General features: G+C 37.5%; 7 protein-coding genes and 1 non-coding gene across 12 annotated transcripts; 2 read left to right on the forward strand and 6 right to left on the reverse strand.

Moving 5' to 3' along the window:
- Nucleotides 1-557: 557 nt before the first annotated feature.
- LOC111442097 (dof zinc finger protein DOF5.1-like) lies at nt 558-2,292 on the reverse strand. The gene is made up of 3 exons (XM_023079370.1): nt 2,044-2,292; nt 1,622-1,905; nt 558-1,457 (listed from the first exon to the last, which is right to left on the reverse strand). The coding sequence occupies exons 1-3, from the start codon at nt 2,092-2,094 to the stop codon at nt 788-790; spliced, it is 1,005 nt and encodes a 334-aa protein (XP_022935138.1). The 5' UTR covers nt 2,095-2,292; the 3' UTR covers nt 558-787.
- A 553-nt stretch (nt 2,293-2,845) lies between these two features.
- Nucleotides 2,846-2,918, reverse strand: TRNAR-ACG. Its single transcript has one exon. It is a non-coding gene; the product is annotated as a tRNA-Arg (tRNA).
- A 211-nt stretch (nt 2,919-3,129) lies between these two features.
- LOC111441884 (H/ACA ribonucleoprotein complex subunit 4-like) lies at nt 3,130-5,402 on the reverse strand. The gene is made up of 2 exons (XM_023079071.1): nt 5,363-5,402; nt 3,130-5,329 (listed from the first exon to the last, which is right to left on the reverse strand). Exon 2 carries the CDS (start codon nt 5,304-5,306, stop codon nt 3,564-3,566), a length of 1,743 nt encoding a protein of 580 aa, XP_022934839.1. The 5' UTR covers nt 5,307-5,329; nt 5,363-5,402; the 3' UTR covers nt 3,130-3,563.
- Nucleotides 5,403-5,961: 559 nt separating this feature from the next.
- Nucleotides 5,962-6,935, forward strand: LOC111441896 (putative E3 ubiquitin-protein ligase XBAT31). Its single transcript, XM_023079088.1, has 2 exons — nt 5,962-6,288; nt 6,429-6,935. Exons 1-2 carry the CDS (start codon nt 5,977-5,979, stop codon nt 6,606-6,608), a joined length of 492 nt encoding a protein of 163 aa, XP_022934856.1. The 5' UTR covers nt 5,962-5,976; the 3' UTR covers nt 6,609-6,935.
- Nucleotides 6,936-7,012: 77 nt separating this feature from the next.
- On the reverse strand, nt 7,013-8,593 carry LOC111441894 (uncharacterized protein At3g17950-like). 2 transcript variants are annotated; one of them, XM_023079086.1, is made up of 4 exons: nt 8,406-8,592; nt 8,178-8,254; nt 7,938-8,087; nt 7,013-7,693 (listed from the first exon to the last, which is right to left on the reverse strand). In XM_023079086.1, exons 2-4 carry the CDS (start codon nt 8,205-8,207, stop codon nt 7,229-7,231), a joined length of 645 nt encoding a protein of 214 aa, XP_022934854.1. In that variant the 5' UTR covers nt 8,208-8,254; nt 8,406-8,592; the 3' UTR covers nt 7,013-7,228. The 2 variants fall into 2 exon arrangements, 1 of the variants encoding a protein (XP_022934854.1); XR_002710246.1 differs by having other exon boundaries at nt 7,556-7,708; nt 8,178-8,593.
- A 460-nt stretch (nt 8,594-9,053) lies between these two features.
- Nucleotides 9,054-12,251, reverse strand: LOC111441889. 2 transcript variants are annotated; one of them, XR_002710245.1, is made up of 6 exons: nt 11,532-12,251; nt 10,628-10,685; nt 10,434-10,551; nt 10,176-10,293; nt 9,536-9,746; nt 9,054-9,426 (listed from the first exon to the last, which is right to left on the reverse strand). XR_002710245.1 is itself a non-coding variant. In XM_023079082.1 (5 exons), exons 1-5 carry the CDS (start codon nt 12,072-12,074, stop codon nt 9,693-9,695), a joined length of 891 nt encoding a protein of 296 aa, XP_022934850.1. In that variant the 5' UTR covers nt 12,075-12,251; the 3' UTR covers nt 9,352-9,692. The 2 variants fall into 2 exon arrangements, 1 of the variants encoding a protein (XP_022934850.1); XM_023079082.1 differs by having other exon boundaries at nt 9,352-9,746.
- A 2,449-nt stretch (nt 12,252-14,700) lies between these two features.
- LOC111441898 (metallothionein-like protein type 2 B) lies at nt 14,701-15,703 on the forward strand. Its single transcript, XM_023079090.1, has 3 exons — nt 14,701-14,862; nt 15,173-15,256; nt 15,335-15,703. The coding sequence occupies exons 1-3, from the start codon at nt 14,798-14,800 to the stop codon at nt 15,417-15,419; spliced, it is 234 nt and encodes a 77-aa protein (XP_022934858.1). The 5' UTR covers nt 14,701-14,797; the 3' UTR covers nt 15,420-15,703.
- Nucleotides 15,704-16,701: 998 nt separating this feature from the next.
- Nucleotides 16,702-20,533, reverse strand: LOC111441883 (kinesin-like protein KIN-10B). 3 transcript variants are annotated; one of them, XM_023079068.1, is made up of 12 exons: nt 20,102-20,533; nt 19,837-20,005; nt 19,271-19,664; nt 18,948-19,153; nt 18,557-18,870; nt 18,402-18,475; nt 18,121-18,320; nt 17,975-18,021; nt 17,818-17,839; nt 17,673-17,735; nt 17,181-17,219; nt 16,702-17,080 (listed from the first exon to the last, which is right to left on the reverse strand). In XM_023079068.1, exons 1-12 carry the CDS (start codon nt 20,305-20,307, stop codon nt 16,982-16,984), a joined length of 1,833 nt encoding a protein of 610 aa, XP_022934836.1. In that variant the 5' UTR covers nt 20,308-20,533; the 3' UTR covers nt 16,702-16,981. The 3 variants fall into 3 exon arrangements, with proteins under 3 accessions (XP_022934836.1, XP_022934835.1, XP_022934838.1); XM_023079067.1 differs by having other exon boundaries at nt 18,121-18,323; nt 20,102-20,532; XM_023079070.1 differs by having other exon boundaries at nt 18,408-18,475; nt 20,102-20,531.
- Nucleotides 20,534-20,664: the final 131 nt, after the last annotated feature.

Below are 20,664 nucleotides of genomic sequence, written 5' to 3' on the forward strand. Positions count from 1 at the left end.
ATAAAAAAAAAAAAAAAAAAAAAAAAAACATCCCTTTGTTTTACTACAAACCCTTTGTCTAGAATAAAGATAAAATTTTATAGAAAACAAAAACTCACTTTGCAGAATATAAATGCATTTCCCATAACCATATAATATATAGCCTTTACGGGGAATTTTGTTCTAAACAAATAAAAGCTCTCATACCTTTTACTTCCAGTTTCCTCATTTTAGAACGAAGGTCGTGTCGGTGTCGAGAGTTGTAGATTCAACGATATGTTTATTATCATGGGTTTTTAGTACCATTGGTGTTAAAAGGAGAATTACGAGTAGCAAACCCTAATTCAACAATTAAACGATAATTAGTGTTTTTTATTCACGAGAATCTATATTTAGAAGTCGAATCGAAATCAACGTAATCATGAAAGTTCTAAAATCGTATTAAAAAATGTGAGATGTTTTAGGGTTTGAGACATGGCATTATTATGCAACAATTGGGAAAATATTGGAAAGCATGCATTTTGGGATATTGATATGATCATATAATATATGAAGGAAGGGACACACAAAGTCTCAATAATCTATATTGTGATAAAATGTTTTCAATTCTCATTCCCAACTCCAATCCTAAATACTAATTCTAATATTAAAAAAAAAAAAGAAAAAAAAAAAAAAAACCCTCAAAGATATGATTTTTAAGAGAACAAAGAAAGTAGCATATATTTCTAGGGTTTGAGGTAACCATGATGATGACACGAAGGGTCCGACCATCCCATTGATCCGACCAAACCGTTAGTTGTGAACATTTCTATAATGGGTTTCTTGTTGAAGATGAAGAACTGAAACCAGAAGGATCCGACCATCCCATTGATCCGCTGCTCCAATATTGTTCATTGCCAACTAATTGTCTTCCAATGTTATTACCTTGATCTGGGGTTTCTTCCATTTTTACTGAATTCCCCATTTGGGTTAAATTCCTTGAGCTTGATGGTAATTTTTGCCTCATTTCCCAGCTGGGTCCGTCACCGCCGCTACCGCTACCACCGTCGAAAGGGTCTAACCCGGAAAAGAAGGGAAATTGAGGAGCTTGTTGTTGGAGCCGCCATTGTTGGTCAAATCCCAAGAGAGATCCAATGCTTGTTCCTCCACCTAAATTAGTGTTGCCCAATTGAAAATTCAGGTCGCCGGTAACGGTGGCCGGAGCTGAGAGGCCACCACCGTAGTTGAAGCCACCGATGTCGAAGTCGCTGAGTTGTTGGTGGAGAGGAGCCATGAAGCGGAGAGGTGGAATCTGTGGGGAAAGACCTCCACTATTGTTGGAAGCTATTGCACTCGATGAGGAATTCCCTGAACCACAGGTTTGTTGTCGGTCGGAACTGACCGGCGGCGACTTGGAACTTCTCCCTTTGCTTCTTTTGTTTCTCCGGCACCCGCCCCCGACCGGAACGCTTCGCAGCGTTCCACCTCTAGTCCAGTACCTTCAAGAGCGGAGCCAAAAATATGAAATCTTAAAAATTTTATATAATAGCCTTTGAATTTAGAACCATAGAAGCTAAGCTAAGTAACCCTTTTATGGAAGGAATGATTTATTTAGAAAAGAGAAATTTTTTAAATAAATTTGAATAAAATCATAAATATTTACCTTCGACATGTCTTACAAAAGTGGCGAGGTTGAGTGAGGCTGTAATTGTTGAAGTAGCAGAACTTAGTGTTGGTTGAATCACATCTTGGGCATTTCAATGCTGCCTCAGGCATGGGAATATTAGCCATTCGAGCTCGCTCGGCCATCGAACCGGGGCGGATGGAAGTGGGAGCACCGACGCCATGGGGGGGAGGGGGAGGTGGGGGAGGAGGCGGAGGAGGGGGTGGAGGAAGGAGCTGAGAGCTAACTCCGGTGGTGGTGGTTCCCAGTTGATGGGTGAGTTGCTGAGGGGAAATTAATAAGAGGGAATGAAATGAAATATGTGAAGAATATTCAAAGGAAACAAAAACTGAAGGTATAAAGAGAGGAAAATAGGGGAATATTGAAAAAAAGAAAAGAAAAAGAAAAAGAAAAACGGTTACCTGGTGCCAGTTGGAAGGATCAAGATAAGGAGGAATGGAGGAGAAATTCATGGTGAGGTGTTTTTTGTTTTCTGGGTTCTGTTTGTCTTTTGTAAAGGTTAAATGGGGTTTGGGGTTTGAAGGAAGAAGGAAGAAGGAAGAAGGAAGAAGGAAGAAGGAAGAACGACTCCTTTCCCTTTCTTTCTTACTCTATAACCTTCTTTTCATCCTCCTTTCCCTTTCTCTCTCATCCAACCCATTGTGGGAGGAGAGAGATTAGTGGTTCTCATCTTTGCATGCACAAACCACATTTTATTATTATTCTTCTTATTCTTCTTATTCTTCTTATTATTTAATTTTGGTTTTAGGGGGAAAAATAAAAACAAAAACAAAAAGAAAAGAGAAAAAGTTGGTGTCTCTATGTTTGGGTGGACACGGTGCTGACCGGCTTAATGGAGTTTGGAGAAGATTGGGAAATGGAAATTTCCATTTTTTTTTTTCATAATTATTTTAAATAATTAAAGGTTTTTTTTTTTTTTCGAGATTATCATTAAGAGAAGTTAGATTAGGGCTTTTGTAGTGTACTACGGTCTTCCTTTATATATATATATATATATATATTCTTTTTTGCATGGGAATATATGTGGGGTCCATGTGCTCTATTTAAGAAACGACACCGTTTCATCCAACCTTTTCACAACAAAAGAAAATTTCAAATGTTACCACCCCCACTAAAAAGGACAGAGGTAAATAATGAAAAGACTAATGTACGTTTATACTCCAATGGATAAAATGGGAAACTTTAAAAATAATATATCTAGATCGACTTCACTGGGGATCGAACCCAGAATCTCTGGTTTCGTAGACCAGCGCCTTATCCATTGGGCCATGAAGTCCTTACGGAAAGCTCATGCAAATATAATTATATATTCTTATAATTATGTAAAATGATTAGAATTGAATGAACCCACGTCTGTTGTGCTGGTCTCAAATTTAGCAGTTTTCTTCTAGTTGGAATTGTTGGATATCATGACATTTTGGATCGGCCATGAAAATTTGGTATCTGCTTGGTGAAAACAGATAAAATCAAAACATACTAAGCAACAAAGATGAACAACACTCGTATTATGGATAAAGCAAACTAGTAAATGTCAACTTGATTTCACATCTCAAATTATACAAACAAAAACAAAATTGATTTGCTTGAGCTCATAGATGTTCGTTCTATATGGGCCATTCCTGCTTCCACCCTCTTCTTCATTTGCTTCTTTTGAAGTGTCAAATCCTTGGTTGTCCCAAGGATGGGCCCATCAGCTTGCAAAAGATGGAATCAAAGATATCAAAAGAGACCATAAATCCAAGAGATGATAGCCAGGAAGATACTATGGTAGAATCGAACAGAGTCGAAATGTTGAAACAAAAATTCTACAGCAAATGCATAAGAAAGAAAGAAAGAACTTGCAAAATCTAGAAGAAACTGAAATGGACAGCCATACAATCAGAGTTACCCAAATAAAATGTAAGAATCTGATCCCTCTATCTTACTCTTCTGCATCTTCTTTATTCTTCTTTTTCTTCTTCTTTTTCTTCTCACTCCCATCAACATGATCATCTGCTTCCCCATTTTGAACATCACCAACACCAGATTCCTTATCTTTCTTCTTTTTTTTTTTCTCCGACTTCTGTGTCTCCTCCGGTGTACCTGCTTCTTTACCCTCTTTGTCCTTCTTCTTCTTTTTCTTCTCCAACCGCACAGTATTCTCCTCGTCCGAAGGTTCACCACTACCCTTCTCTTTGTCTTTCTTCTTCTTCTTCTTTTCTTTCTTCCCGCCTTCTTCAACTTCTTCGGCATCTTCAGTCTTTTCAGCTTTCAGTTTCTTTGCAGGAGCAGCTTCGGTTTCTTCATCAAGTTTTCGCTTCCGCCCTCCACCATCTTTTTCTGTCTCTTGCTTACCCTCATCAACAGTTGCAGAGTCAGAAGCAAACACGCTAGCAACCAAAGAATCCCCACCAGTGGGTAAAACCAAATTCCTCATCCACTCCGAAGGAGTTTTCTCATTCGGTTTTCCATGCTTGTCCAACTTCCCTTCTCCAATAAGTTTTTTCTTCATTGATGCCCTTGGACCTAATCCCCATTTCCTTGGGTAAGTATCTCGGTCCATCACAACCCTTTTGATCTTTGCAACTACACCATGATCACAAGTTGCCATCACAGAAGTAGTCATCTCTGCAATACCAAGAGCAATGGCTTCACCCTTGGTGGTCATGAGTACAACTTCTTCCCCAACCTCAATATCGTTCTCAAATCTCAACAGCCCTGGAATCATCAACTTAGCACCATAACAAATAGCATTAACAGCAGAATCCTTGACAACCAATCTTTTATAGCTCGTCAAAACCACCTCAAGTGGCATAATTACTCTCCTCAAGTAGCTCTCATCTTTGAAATTATCATAAACCCATTGAGCATCCATCACATCATGCATTGTAACCATGTTATCCTTCTCACCCAAGATCCCAGATCTCACCCTCCTAAGTTCTTGCATATGCCCTCCAACGCCAAGAATCAGACCCAAGTGCACACATAGCGTCCTAACATAAGTTCCAGCTTCACAAGAAATCCAAAACACAACCAAATGTTTATCAGCATCATACTCAAGAAGCTTGCTTTCATATATAGTTCTAATCCTAAGCTGTCGTTTCACAGCCGATATCAACGGCGGCCTCTGAAACACAGCCCCGGTGAGCGTCTCCAAAGCCCGAGCCACCTTAGAAACATCGGGCACAGAAGAATGCAATCGAGCAACACACACATACTCCTTACCCGCACCCTGTTGCGATTTCACGAGCCGCGTGGCTCGATCAATGCACACTATCAGGTTCCCAGTAACCTTCGGGTCGAGAGTACCACTATGACCCGTTTTCTCAACCCGAAGAATTCTTTTAATCCAAGCCACAACTTCGTGCGACGATGGATTCGCCGGTTTATCAAGATTGAGAATACCATACCTGATGTAGTCAGCCAGAGGCCGCTTGAGTGGGGAGAAACCGGACGGCAGAGGAGTGTAGTGACCGGTACGCACATTGAGACGATCATAGTTCTTCAAAAGAATAGGCCATTGAGATGTATCCACCGGAGGAGTAAAACTTTGAGGCTTGATCATAAAGTCGGCAACGTCCTTTGGCGGCTGCTCATCAGAACCGACAGCCGGTGACACTTCGTCATCCTTACTCCGGTGCTTCTTCTTTTTCTTCTCCGAACGAGAAATCTCAACGCCCGACATGGCTGAATTTTCGGAAAACTAAGCAATAAGCTGCGAGTGTGTAGGCTGCAACGAAGAGAGGAAATGGTTTTCTCTAGGGTTTTAGAGTAGCCGAACTTCAGACAGCGGGTGGTTTTAGGCTCTAATGCTAATATATATGGGCTTGTTGGGCCTCGTAAGTCTTGGGCGTAAATTTTCGTTGGAGTGGGCTCGAACAAAAAATAGAGGCCCAATTAAGAAATGGGTAAAAGGTAAGGCCCAATACTGAACCCGGTGTTGGGCTGAAATGTTATCGAGCCCGAGAATCTATACTGTGCGGCCGTGCGTTGTTTTTTACTTTACAGCCGTAAGCAATCGACCAATCACCGAAATAGTTTCAGAAAAGGACTAAAACCACGTTTTATATTTCCTTTTTAAATAGAAAAATCGGCCGAAAATTAATTAATTTAGACGCATTTATTGTAATGAAATAATTTTTTAAAATGTCAAATACTATTGCCTCAATATCTCATAGTGGTAGGCTTGAACTATTATAACAGTTGTAAACGTTACCGAAAATTTCAGACCTCGATACCTTCTTTTCCTGATATGATTGCTATTCATGATCAACTGAAGCCTTAGGCACCATGTTAAGTTATTTCCATACTTGTCTTAGAACAGTCCAATTTGGAAGTAAACAATAGACCTCCTAATGAAGTTTTCTAAAGGTATCAGCTCGATCATTTGCAGGAGGATACCATTTACGGTTGCTTTAAAGCATAAGCATCAAGCTTGTGCAGCTTTATTGAACCCTTCATCACCAGAACCTCTAGTATGGCCTTCACCTTTGAAGCTAATCATTGAGCTAGATTCAGATGCAAAAGTTTTGCTAGAAAAGGCTTTGATGGATGCAAACATGCAGAGAGAGAAGGCCATATTGATGGAAAAATTCATCACACCTCCTTGTCCTTTGAAATCTGATGCTCACATTGATGCGTATGATGACAATGACTTAGCATCTGAGGTAAATACAACCACACATTTTAGCTCGACTAATGATAATGAGGGTGCTAAAATTCTTGGAGTTTCCCCTCAATGTTCTAGTTTTACTCATTGGTATACTATACTACTCTTAGATTACTTTGTGGTAATCCTTCCAAACAGGATAGCGATACAGAGTTGTGCTGCAATATTGAAGCCCAACCATGTGGCCATAGAATGTGCGCCCATTGCACATTAACTTTATGCTGCCACAAAAAGCCTAATCCAACGACAGCTCGTCCAACAGCCCCTGTTTGCCCATTTTGCAGAAGCAGCATTGCTCAACTTCTTGTGCTGAGGTGAAGAGTAATGACTTTGTAGACCAAGAAATTTCCCCATTGAAACTGAAGGGCTTGAGAACGTCAAATTTCAATGAAGAAAACAGCAGCTTGAAGAGCTTATCTGCCCTGTTTGGGAAGTTGAGTGAACAAAATCCAGGGAAATATGTGTAGTCTTAAAAATGGCCTTAAGAGATAGATGACCGGTGGATATGACAACCTCAGATTCATCTGGTTCTATGGTTTTTACTTCACCTATAGAGCATCGTCATTTGGATGTACTGATGGGGCTCACATTGTAAAGTATGCAAGGGTCGTGTGGTTCGATGTGGGCAAACGTACGAGAAGGACCATTTGAAGTTTTTTCTTCTATCATATGCTAAGAGTTAATAAGCTAGCCATGGCTGCCACTTAAAATGGTTCACTAACTTGGCAGTAAACAGACTGAACGTAGCAGCTGAGAATACATTGATTTGTCTGATCCAAACACAATGGCTCAATGGTGATTATGATAAGTCTCCCACAACCCAAATGGTAGAATGAAAGAAATGACCATATAACTTTTGACATGCATCATTTGTCCATGAAGAAAAAAGTTGTAGTGAAACAATGCATTCAAAGTTATTATAGGAATGAAAGAAAGAATTATTTGATCAGTTGGCAATATAGACATGAAAAGAGTGGAGGAATTCCTTGACAGTAACCATCTTCGGCAAGTTCTCCAATTGATCTTCTGCTTTCCTCTGTGACCGCCGGTGCAAATGGCTGCACAGGAGCAACTTGATCACTGGAAAACAAAGAGTTTGTTCCAGAAACAGGACGAACAGGCGAGTAATCATTGGGTCCATACATGGTCGGGTTATGAGCTCTCCTTTCTGCTTCAAGAGAGTGTTCAAGTGAAGGAGAACTGCTCAAGCTCACAGCATCAGGGCGGAGTTTAATGCATAAAGATAAAGAAAACAACCATGGCTTGGACTTGTACTTCTTTTTGTCTTTGAGTATTTCCACTCTGTTTCCTTTGGTTGATCTTCGCGACAGCTCCAGAAGGCTAGAGACTCCAATGAGACTCCCAAGCGTGATGCTCTTGTCATGGTAGAATGATCCAGTTGACTAAAAACCAATTGCCTGATGGAATTTAGCAAAAACAGGGCAAAAAAGACAATGCCAAAGATTTTGAAGTTTTTGTGACTAACCCAACGCAATGTATTTGCATGATCGAACGAGAGCATGAAAGAAAAGGAATTCTTCTATAGTCAAGCATAATGTGCTAAATTTTCAGCCTCTCTAACGCATACAGTTACACAGGCAAAAGAAGAACAGAAAAAAAAAAGAGGAACTAATTGAAGTAACAGACCTCTGTATCAAGATCTGAGGAAGAGTCGGTGAAGGAACTAGGAGAATGAGTGCGCAAAGTATTGAAAGAAACCGAGGCCGAGAGATCATGATTTCTTGCCAATCCAACTCTGGTGTTCATAAGCCGCAAGCCTAATGGCCATCCATCTTCCTACATTCCGAAATCAAACGCTCGATTAGGGAAAATAAAGCACTCCGAATTTTCACGTGGAGGGAGAGAGAGAGAGAGAGAGAGGGATACCTGTTGAGCCATGGTTGAATCTGAAAGCATGAAGTGCAATAATGTACCAGGAGAAAGGGGAGGGGGTCAGTTTGGAGCTTGAGAGATACGACGAAGAGTCAAATCCGGCGATATCAAAAGGAGAATTCAGGACGAAGTGAAATAATTAAACCGAAGAAATCGACGAACAAGAATGGACAAGGAAGAAACTATAAAAATTCTTAAATTATAGAGAGAACAAGAATGTACGATTGCTCTTGCGAATTTGCATCACATGGCTGTCATACGACGCCATTGGCATTTGGCCCTGCAAATATCAGCCTCAGTCAATTTGAACTGTGGAGGAATTGCAGTTTCTGTGTAGCAGACATGGGAGCTGGCGGAAGGAAAGGACGTGAGAGAATAATTTCCTACTGCCGTCCGATTTGAAGGTGGACTAACGACCAGTGGAGGGCCAGAGAAGGAAACTCCCAAATTCTATTTTCTTTTCGCGCAATTACTATTATACCCTCCTCTATTTCTTCTTCTGCCACTAGCCAAGGGCTTATTGTGGTCATTTTGGTTGATCAACACCCAATATGTCCAAAACACCCTTTTATCGGTATTACTATTTACGTTAATTTATTAATTCCAATTTTTTTTCATGGTAATTTAATATGTGAATCATAAAATTGTTACTAGTTTATTATTGATTTTTTTTCAAATTAGTCTCTACGAAAGTATTTTTATTAGTATATTTTATTGCATAAAACTTAATTTTTATTAGTACATTATTATTATAATGTTTAGATTAAATATTTATGAATTTTACCTTTATTTAAAGACTAACTCTATTATGTCAAAAATCACAATATTACTCTCGAACTCATGTAAATGTTTCAAAAATGAGTACAAAAACCATTAGAATAATGGAGAAAATTGAGAGTTGCAGTAACCCAAAATGAAAATCAAAAGCTTAATCGGCATCACACTATTTTTAGTCATTGCTACACCTATTCTAAATCTCAATTTCCATCCAAAATTGTGAAAAATTCAGCCCCCAACATGATGAAACATTTATGAAGGTCCCACGTTACGGTAAGTTAATTGCTTCATCCGCAGAACCAATTTCCTTTTCAGACAATGGGCCACAAATCCAGCTCGAGCTCGAACAGAAGAGTTTTATCACTAAACCAATGGCCTGCACCGACTGAGGAATAATGATAAAGTGCTGTATAGCAGGCATCCAAGAAAGTAACATCACTTCGCAACAACCAAACGATCCTCCAAACTGGGGAAGTGGGACCAACAACATACATTATTACATATTGTAATGCCAGTGCATAAGAAAAGGTGCAACCAACTAAATCACTTTCTATAAAAAGATATGAATGTTTTACCAAAGATAAGAAAGTGCCTACAACATTACAAGAACCCATGATGAACTTCTCTTTGGTAGATGGTGTTTCTCCATTACAGTTGTTCCTTGAGAGATCTCGGCTTGGTTACAACTTGCATTCTTCGAACTTTTGTGGGCTGAATCAATCAGGCAAGTATTTACTTTTGCCCCTGGGATGCACCAGGTCGATACTCTCCAATGCCAAGCAGGTCCTGGAAATGTTTAAGTACGAATCACATCTACTCTACTGGGTAATGGATTTAAAAGGAGCATGAAACATGTACCATTTTTATCCAAATCCAATCCATACGACATACAGAGTGAAAGTTGTCGACGATATGTACAAAAAAAAATTGAATATATATGCTCAAATCTAAGATCTTAAGTTTTTTTCAAAAGTTTAATGGTAATTTAATATGATAGAGGAGGAGGTGTTCAAAACTCCTGCAATGTCTTTCGTTCTATATAGATATCAAATATTGATAATTCACATGTTAGGCTTCAGGAACAGAATTGATATTTGAGCCTACATAATAGAAAATGTTAACTATTATAAAAGATTTAGCTTGTATACTCTAACCTATAAGCTGAAGCTTATACAATAAATTCGGATAAGTTGGTTGTGAAAATTAGTGACTTACTTGGCATGCCTTATTCTTTGCCCTTGTTTCTGCTGTGCTAGGAATATCATGATTTGGCTTGATAAATCTCTTCTCACGTCGTTCACACGAACCCCATCCATCACAAAATCTACCACCTCTAATATTGAGAAAAATAATTTCAGAGTGTAGTTCAGTTCAAGATTATATATAACGTGGAAGGGGCTGAATACAGCAGAAATCGATAAACAAATAGGAATAGTATAATGGATGAGTTATTAAGTCCATCCATAAACATACTGCATATATGCTCGAACAACAAACTCAGCACGCTGGACATTGCGGTTATCGTCAAATTCAATTGTCTTGTCCTTGATTTCAAAAGAGAGATTGAAATAAAATGATATTTTCCTCCATCCTGTATAAAGTAAACTGCCCCAATTACATCTATTTTTCCATGTTGGAATGAAAGGACATAGAGTACAGTACTCCACCTGATTTTTTTATGAAAGGGTTCCCAGCAATCATGGTGAAATCTGATTTCTCTAGAATCTGTACGTTGAGAATTTCAAAGAATATAGAATTTAAACAATATTTAGAGACAAGATACATACAGAAGACATGGGATGATAGCCAATGCAAATTTAGGAAGGCGGTATGACATAACCAGAGAAACTTAATTCAATCCCATGACACAATTAGAGATTATTAAGGTTTCAAAAGCAAGTAAGACCATTCATAGACGCAAAATATGTAGCTTTTTAGAGAATTAGAAGGGAAATATTCGAAATAGTTTTCATGCTGGCTTGCTTAGTACAATTAAATTGGATTTTACCAAGATTTAAACCATGCTTTAGATTAGTTAGGTTCTTTTTCAATCTTCACAGTAAATCTTTCCGTGGCCTCCACTAAAACGAGCCAATAATGACTTCTCATGGCCCCGAAATATTCCACAACAGCCTGATCTGAACTGAGACATTGTAACATGCAATACTTTTAAAAGCTTAACATCATCTTTGAGACAAGTGAGAAAGAAAAACGTTTTCTATTGTCTTTTAACTAAACCTTGAAACCCCTACAGCAAAAAAACTATTGCTCGACAATAGAAATTAATTGAGATTATGACCTTGACTTGATGTGATTCCTACCCCTTCAGTGATAAATTCTTGGATTCCCACAATGTATACTCTAAAATAAAACACATATTCCCGAATGACATACCAATGGATTCTTTAAGTTTCTGACTGTTAGTCTTAAGTTTCTAACTTTTAGTGCTCGGGCTATCCCATGGTTGCCTGTTCAATTGAAATTTGTTCAAACAGAGGCTTGGTTTGCGCAGGGAAAGTATCATATGAAAAAATGAAAACTAAAGGTGGAATTAATGGATATAGAAAATACCGCCATTGCCGCATTTTGATACTCCTTAAAGAGAGACACTGAAGGGAACTGCCCAGAGAGGCTATGCCTTGCAACTTCCCTTTCCTCGGTCAGCCCACTTCCACTAAAAGCTGGTGAGCCTTCAGATCTAGAAGCAATCTGCGGCGACAAATACGCTTCAGGAGACAAATATACCGGCGCAGGCGGATTCCGTAGCGCATTGTTACAGACAACCGCAAGAGGACTTCTCTCACTCATTTCAGATGCACACGTCCTTGCAATTTTCCGAGGAGGTTGAAACACCCAAGGCTCATGCACCACTTCACCCTCTACAAAAACCCTAGAATTTTTCTGCGCCTGGAATGGAGTTCTAGGGCTTTTTGGGAATTTTGGCGGCGGGGAAGGGTTTGATTTATTGACGCAATTAAGTGCTAGAGACTTACGAGATGTAGACGAGGAGGAGGAAGAAGTCGCAGCAGCAGCAGCAGAGTCGATTACAGCCCACAAAGCCGCATCATCGAAATCTTTGTCGTCGATTGCAGAGTACGCGATTGGGGGCGCCATTGTAGTGAAATTCTGAACTTCAGAACTGTTACTTCAATGAAAAACTCGCTTATCAAAGATTGGACAAAAACCACAGAAATCAAAACGCTGAAGCCATCGGAGAAGGCTCATTCGCCATCTCCGGTTCCATCTGAAGTATCTGAAGCGACCACCGCCCGGAAAAAAAAAAAAAAAAAAAAAAAAAAAAAAAAAAAAAAAAAATCTATATGATTATTGATTGATTCATGTTGAATTAGTTTAGACCAACTAATTGAACTAAAACATCTATTCAAATATTTGTCAGTTTAGTTCATTTCAACAACAGTATCACTATATTTCGAAGTAACTTCATATTTTTCTTGCAATTCAATAGAGTTTGGGTAGCTTTAATAGGATTTGTGGTTTCAGCATGAACAACAAATAAATAATTTATTTCTATTCCTATTTTTAGTTCAACTAATTAAACCAAATTTAAGAGTATTTTTAAAATTTTAATTGAATTTAAAATGTTGAAAGTAATAACTTTGTAGAACAGATTTAACGTTTAAATTTTAGTCAAAATTTCAAGATTATATATAGAAAATAGGAAACAACCAAAAAGTACTCTAACTAAAATTAGTTGTTTTTCTAATAAAAAAAATTAACAAAACGTGTTATTGAAATAAGTATGTTGTATTCAATGTATATGTATATATAGTTAAGTGTGTTATTTTCAAACGCCAGGGCCAAAAATCACCCAATAAATTCTCTATAATTTNTAAAACGACGTCGTTCGAAAGGGAAGACGATACGGAAGCCACCGTCCACGGTAGTGGGCCTGTAACATTATTGGGCCAACCTTATACGGACGAAGGTAAGCCCATGATACCAAGATATGGCCCATTACAGTGCTCAACAAATATAATCCATCAAAACAGTTGAGCAGAACGGGGAAGTGATTGTCAAATTTCCCTAAACGGTATAAATAAACCATAATTTTGATGAAAAATGATAAAATAGTTCTAAAATATTATAATATTTTAAAAAAAGAACCAAACAAATATTGTTGGTCCATTATTTTAAAAATTTAGCTGATTAAATGATTAGCAAAGGAATTTTCGATCCCCCAAAAGGAGCTTTAAGAATTAAAGTTTAAAATAAATTAAGGTAGGCATCACAGCAAATTTTGGGCCACGCGGCTTATTTTGGATAGATTTCCGCGTGGGCCCATTAGTTTATGGTAGGATTGACAACGTGGGCCCATTTCTATGTTGGGTTGGTGGAAAATGTCCTCGTTGGCAAAAGGTAAAATGGTAAAAAAGGTCGAATTTTGTGGGTCCCACCCAGAATGAATGACCCATGTGCTGTCCTTTGCCTAAACAAAAGGCGTAGTTATATATATATATATATATATATATATATATACTATTTTTCTAAAAAAGTTATTATTGAAGTTTTCAAACTCGCTCCACTTCAAGTGCAAGTCTATTGTCTCTTGAAAAAATGACGTTCGTGGACAATTTTATGTCACATTTTAATAAATAAAAACAAGTTAAAAGATACCATATCAAAAAAAAAAATATGCATCCCATTAAGTAATTTGGATTCTAATAGGACAAATAAATAATTTTTTTAACTTGTCATCGACCCATAAAAATAATATTTTGAAGAAAAAAAAAAGTCTATTTCAATTTATTATTATTTTTAAATATTAACGAAAATGGATTAACATTTTGTGTTATACCAACCTTATGACATAGATCATCAACTAATAAGTCGGAAATTTAAGTTGATTCATTTTTATTTATAATTATAATATTGAGACAACCATAATTTATATGATCAATATAAAGAAATCATTGCAAAAGGACTTTAAGAATAAGTAGTGCACTTACTAGGCTGCTGAATAGTGTACTGCGTTTACTATGCTAACATGCGCAAATGTACTACAAATTAACTGACACATTTGTAGTACATGTCTGATTTTGAGATTTGTTTTTGGAAAAATTAATATGCTTCTATTTTATTTTGAAATAGAATCTTAAATATATTTTGAATAAAACAAATATGAGAGATATTTATGTGGGAAATTTTGTTATTTTGTTGAATATATAATATATTAATTAAAAAATGTATTTATCACATCAATTAAACGAAGGAATGCTACCAAATGGATGTATATTGGTAGAATTTGAAAAGTTTAAAATGTAACTTTTTTAAATTAAGGGTTCCTTGAAAAAATATTAAATGTTAAGTGTTAGAAATGTTTTCAAAATATAAATAATTATTTGCATATTAAGAAAATTAATTGGATCTGAGTTTGAAATTAGCGCGCCCTAATTATCATTTAATACGTTGTTTTGTTTTAGAAAAATACATCTTGACTGATTTAAGATATATTTGGTAGTTTCTTCATTGTTTAAAATACCAACCGTTTATTTATCTTTCATTAGATCAAATGTGGACCGTCGATTTACCTGATTGTCTGTTGCGGACCCCACAAAAGCCATACAACTAAATCCAGAAGGCGATTAGCGCGAGAGATGCGTGGAAGATAACGGATACAGATTTGGGACTATACGAGATGGTTTTAATCCGCTATGGTTTTGACACGTGGACGGTGATACTATTCTCTCTCCCCTTCCCCTCCTGTATTTAAGTAACTCATCCTTCACCCCTTTAAACTCGTTCAATCGCGATAGGTTCTGTTTTCATTTCATAAACAACCTTCCAACCTCTTCGTTCGTCGTTGTTCATCGTCGAAAATGTCGTGCTGTGGTGGAAACTGTGGATGCGGCTCTGCCTGCAAGTGCGGAAATGGCTGTGGAGGGTGAGTAAGCGCTATTTTTCTCCTTAGGATTCGATCGCGTAATTTATTTTCGTTGATTTGATTCTGTGGATGATTATCTCTCGAGTATCTGATCTTCCGATTTCTTGTATGTTGCTTTCGATTTCTCTGTCTTCTCTATGTCTTTTTTTCTCGCTCGATGGCGATCTGATCATGTGCCCGTTCTTTTATTGAACTCTGGAGATGAGAAAGATCGCGCGATTAAGGCGGATATTCGTCTAAGAGGACTACAATTTTCATTTTTAGAGGATTATTGCGATGATTCTGACGTTTTTTATTTTCTGTTCTGCAGATGCAAGATGTTCCCTGACATGAGCTTCTCAGAGACCACTGCTACCATCGAGACCTTCGTCGTCGGTCTCGCTCCTCAGAAGATGTAAGTTCATGAAATTAAACCTAATCCTTCAAGAGAAACTTAGTCTTTAATTAACGAAACCAGCGTTTTCCATATCAGGTCCTTCGAGGCGTCAGAGATGGGAGCCGAGAACGGCTGCAAGTGCGGTGACAACTGTACCTGCGATCCATGCAACTGCAAATGAGCAGCCGCTCGAATCCTCTCGAGTGGAGATTGTGTTCGACTACTAATAGTATGCGTCGTAATAATAATTATCAAATCTCCAAGCGTTTTCCTTCTGTCGTTGCGTCCTTAAATTGTCGCGTTCATTATGAATATTAACAGTTATGGAGTTGTGTAAAAACGAATATGCTGTTATGGTTCAGTGATCGTGTTTGTTTAAGAATTCTGTGTTTATCCATATGCCTGTTTATTGGTTTATCCACATCTGTGGTTGAAAATGAAGAACAGAGTTCGAATCCTGTCTAAGAGCTTGACATGATAAATATCTCCATGCCTCGATTTCAAACAATATCCATAATTTTAATATTCGATATGTAAAAGTCCCCGCGGTTTCAGTGGGGCCGATTCAATAGTTAAACATTCATTCTCAATCGACGTCCAAAATTAAATGCGCATTTACGTGTTCCTGCTTTATCTTTCCTGTAATGGCCAAACTTGTAATGGCAAATAGCTTGGAAATTGATCCATTTTTCCTTGTTCTTTTTTGTCCTCTTGCCTGTAATGATCGGTTAGCGCATCCTTTCTTCTTAAGGATCCGGTTGCCTTTTGAAGTTTAAAGTGGTTTATTCTTTTTAGAAAAACTTGTGGTTTCAACGAAGAAAACAAAGTAAAACGAAATCAATAAATTCAATTAAAATTCAAAGCTAATATATTTTTGAAATTTTATTTTTTAGGGTGTTAGAAATTAAGTAATACAAATATAGAAGTATATATATATATATACTATTTTAATGATTCTTTTGTATTTATACATATTTTACATTAATGATTTTAATGGTACGCAACTATCTTTCGAGGTAAATTTTCAATGTGCATATACTTTTTTAATCCTCATATTTCAATTATTCTACTGGAATTCACTTCATTAATTCACTACTCCCATATGTTCCAACTCTTTCCTTCGAAACAGTTACATAATTAATTTTATTTTCAAAATAATGCAAATTATTACCCCACCTCATTAAATGCTGTATAATTTTGAATTTCATTATTAATTTTAAAATAAATACATTGAATGATTCAAAAATTTAAAGGATAATGTTTAAAAAACTTTTTCTGATGACTCGAACTAATTCAAAGGATACCTTTACTAATTTTTGGGAGAAAAAAACATTTTTTTTTTTTTTTTTGCAAGCTATAGAAAAGTCAATAAAAATTGTAAAATATTTAAGAATTCACTCTTTTATTACGTGGAAAGGGTATATTTTATTTTGTTTAAATTAAATATCTGCTCTGGTTTCATATAAACCATAAAAATAGCGACACAAATCAGCATCACTCTGGATCATCATATTTAGATTACAATAGCCACAAGTTCATAGTGATACAAATAGATAATTTGGTTAATGAATAATACAGATAGGGCTTACAGAGAACATGAAGGAAGCCCATCACGCCGACCAGGCAAAATCTTTAGTCGGACAGTTCTCTTCTCTACTGTTACAATATTTTAACATACAGCAAATTCGAGGATGTTTCTATGGCACACTTCCCAATACATCACTATATCTTCTTCTACCTTCATTATTGGTTGGATAATGAAGTTTCAGGGCAAGGGACAGCAGCCAAATCTTCTATTCTACCAAATATTCCCATTGCAGCTTTGCTGAATAAGTTATGGATCTGCAGAAGAAAAAGAAACCATATTTTGAGGAGCCTGGTTTTTCCAGGAGTGAAACAAAATGGTGAATTTGGTAAGTTACTGTGTTTGTTGAAGCATTACCTGCTTGGATGAGAGTCCTAGTTTCTTCAAGTCAGCGAGCTATATAAACACAAGGGGAAGAAAAAGTTCATTATTTTGACACTTCAATAGAAAATATTCAGGAAAGAAGCTGGATACTGTTGCTTTATCGACATGTTTCATTGTAAGTTTACATGCGATGTTCTCTACATGTCGAGTGACTATCAGAAACGACAAAACTATGTGTGTGTGGGGTTGGATTGTATTTGTGAATGACAAAGGCCTCCACAATGTGACAGATAGTTTTGGTCTCTCGTGTCATTGTCATGCTTGGCCAACTCTTGGCAAAATGAAGACTTAGATTGGACTAGGAGAGAAAAGGGATAAGGTTAGGTCCCAAGTGCATATGACATGAGAAGATGGACTTGGTAATCATGAATGTCCACTATAAGAAAATTTTGGATGAAACCACCACGCACCATTGAACATACGAGAGAAATACATCAAACTTATATCTCGTGGTTATCGTCTTACCGATTTCAATGGACTAGTTTCTCTGAGATCCAGAATGTACTCTGCCATTTTCACTCCAATGCCCTGGGAATTGAAAGGGAAAAGAGAATGAGGAAACTTAAAGGGAAGAGGTTAATGTTTTTCCTGGTCGAAGTCTAGAAAATACCTTCAATTCTACTAGTTCCTCTCTGCAAAACAAAGAAAGCCAATTAATAATTGATTAAACTTTCACTGTTTCAAATTGAAAAGTTGGGTACTGGAACAAGAAATCCACATATTCTTGTGCACAAAATGCTAAATATTGTATATGATTATGGACCTACCTGCTTGCTGTATTCAAGAAATCCACATATTCTTGTGCAACGCAACTCTGATTGGTTAGGATGACAAGAAAAACCAGAATTATTGAAATCCAAACAGCATCGAGACATAAAGAGATAATGAAATTTTAAAAAGGCTTTTTGAGTACCTTGAGGGTTGATACTTGGGCATCAAACTTATCTAATGGGGTCCCGAAAGATTTGAATTCCTCATTTGCTGGGAATGGTGTTTTTGGAGTCCTTGCTGGTAATTGATCTGCAAACGAGAGTTCCAGCACACCCTTTTGTATTCCATTAGTGTTGTGGATTGGTGATAGAGCCTTTCTTGGACTATTGAATTTCACCTTTTCTACTGCATATAAACATAAAGATTCAATCATATCCAAACACAAAGTGGCAGAATGAACGAGGCAGCTGTGAAAGAAAATACCATGATCTTTGGTTGTGATAGAATTAGCTATATCTTTATTTTCAACCAAGTTTCCGAAAGCCACGGCTACAGTCCTGAAGATCATCAATCCAGTATTGTTAAAAGAATTAGTAGAAGGTACTAAAAGTTGATAAAGCAACAAATGATTGCCAGACCTTTCTTTTTCTCGTTTACAGTCACTCTGGTTGGCCGTTTTCTTAACTTTGGCAGAACTATTGAAGAGAGGTTTTCTCACTTTTGATGCAGTAGAACAAGGAGTTTTGCTAGAAAATGGAGAACCAATCCCTCCGATTCTTTGCGCACTTTTGGTCTTTCCTTTGGATTCAAGCCAAGCTCGCAGCTTCGATTCCATGTCAACTTTAGCTTGTGGAGTCCCCTGTTTATGGATCGGAACAACAAAATTCGAAATTTGACGCGATCTAGCTGCCAAGCTGACTGTATGGACAGACTCCTGATATGCTCCTGGATTCTGTTATCAAATCAGAAGGAAATTTGAGCAAGTGCAATTCTTAGATTACAAAAGATGTTTAACCTGCATCAATTTACCAGGCAAGCAATCATTAAGGCACGGCTTGTTCCACCGAGAGAATCTTGCAGTATGCGGGTCAATTTGCTTTCTCTGTAAGGTACTCGGGCAAGGTTCTTGTTTAATGCATATATCACATTTGAAAGCGCGAACAACGACTGGTTAATTTTTGCGCTCTCTTGAAGGCGAATCCCTTCATTGCCAGTCCTCCTGTTATCTTCATTGCCTGTGGATGGTTATCCACAAGTATTAACTAAATTAGCAACATGAACAACTTCTTGCGCAGTGCACAGATCTTATTTGATGGTTAAGGCTAGGTTTCTATTAAGCTTAAGAAACATACCTGCCAAGTCTATGAGGTTGAGCTTTCCGGTAACAGAAGCTGCCGAATCACCACATACGGGCGATGAAACTGTAATAACAAGAACCCCATGACTTCTACTTGAGACATCGTTAAGATCAGTATCAGCAACTTTCCGCCTTTGAACTCCAAGAGCCAATGTCTCCCGGAATTCGGACATGGAATTTACAGCAACCTTAGATAAACCTCTGAGATGAATTTGCCCTTCTTTATCATCCATAATTACAATTTCTTTAGCTTTGGGTTCCAGAAGATCATGACACCTTTCCAAGTAGACTTCATAGTACGACATTTCTGCTCTACACCCAGTTTCCTCACAAAGTGATAAAACTCTAGACATGGCTAGTGGCATTAGACCTGGTTCTTCTTCAGTACCCTGCATCCTCAACCAAATCGACACAATTCAGAGTGCGAGTCATTTCTGTAGTTGAATTATTTCATATCAATTTCAGGAAAGCTAAAGCTTATATGAACGGAAGCTAATGATTCTTCTGTTGATTTCAAGCTAAATGCAACATATGAAAAATCTCCCACTAATTGAAGATAACCTGCATGGTGTAGGACTTTCCACTGCCAGTAGCCCCGTAAGCAAACACAGTAGCATTACATCCATGGAAGAGTCCAGGAATCAAAGGATTTACTTCTTTATCGAAGATCTGCCTCACCGTGTGATCTTCTTGGCCAAAAAATGAGTCCAATTGATAGCACTCGTTTCGACTACAGAAGATCCAACAACCACAATCAACCAAACCAAAATATTCTTCTACCACGGCAGAAAAACACTCTACAGAGAAAGAATAAAAAACAAAGTACCTGGTTTCCGGATCTTTGAGATTAACAGTAACCTCCTCGGGAGAGATATGCCCTTGATCCACCACAGAAATGCATGAAACTGGAACCCTAGAACTTTTGACTGAAATTTCTTGGGAGAGAAATGGACGAACCCTAGCAACGACTCTGACCTTGGAGACTGCACAGGATGTAGCAGGTGCAAGAAGTTCAAAATTTTCAGCAGCCATTGAACTGGAAGTATGGTTCGCGTCGGCAGTGGCAGAGTCTCCAAGCGAAGGGAGGACGAGGGAGGAGAATTTGAAAATCAAGACGTTGGTGGCAGAGTCTTATTAATTTTAAATTTTCCTTTTCCTTTCGCGAATCTCTTATTTATTTGAACTAAATTCAAATCTTCGTTTGAATTATCCTGGGCCAGGATTCATGGGCCTATTGGGCTCAGTAGCCTACAAAATTTCCGTAATTGGGCCTCTCATTTATAAGAAATATGAGGCCCACTATTCGACTTCAAATAATAATAAATGTAAAAAATCTTAAGCATCCATTAACCACAGGTTAAATTTATGGTAACAATCCATCATTTTTCT

This window comes from Cucurbita moschata, unplaced genomic scaffold (genome assembly GCF_002738365.1).
Source record: "Cucurbita moschata cultivar Rifu unplaced genomic scaffold, Cmos_1.0 Cmo_Scf00004, whole genome shotgun sequence".
NCBI classification, from domain to species: Eukaryota; Viridiplantae; Streptophyta; class Magnoliopsida; order Cucurbitales; family Cucurbitaceae; genus Cucurbita; species Cucurbita moschata.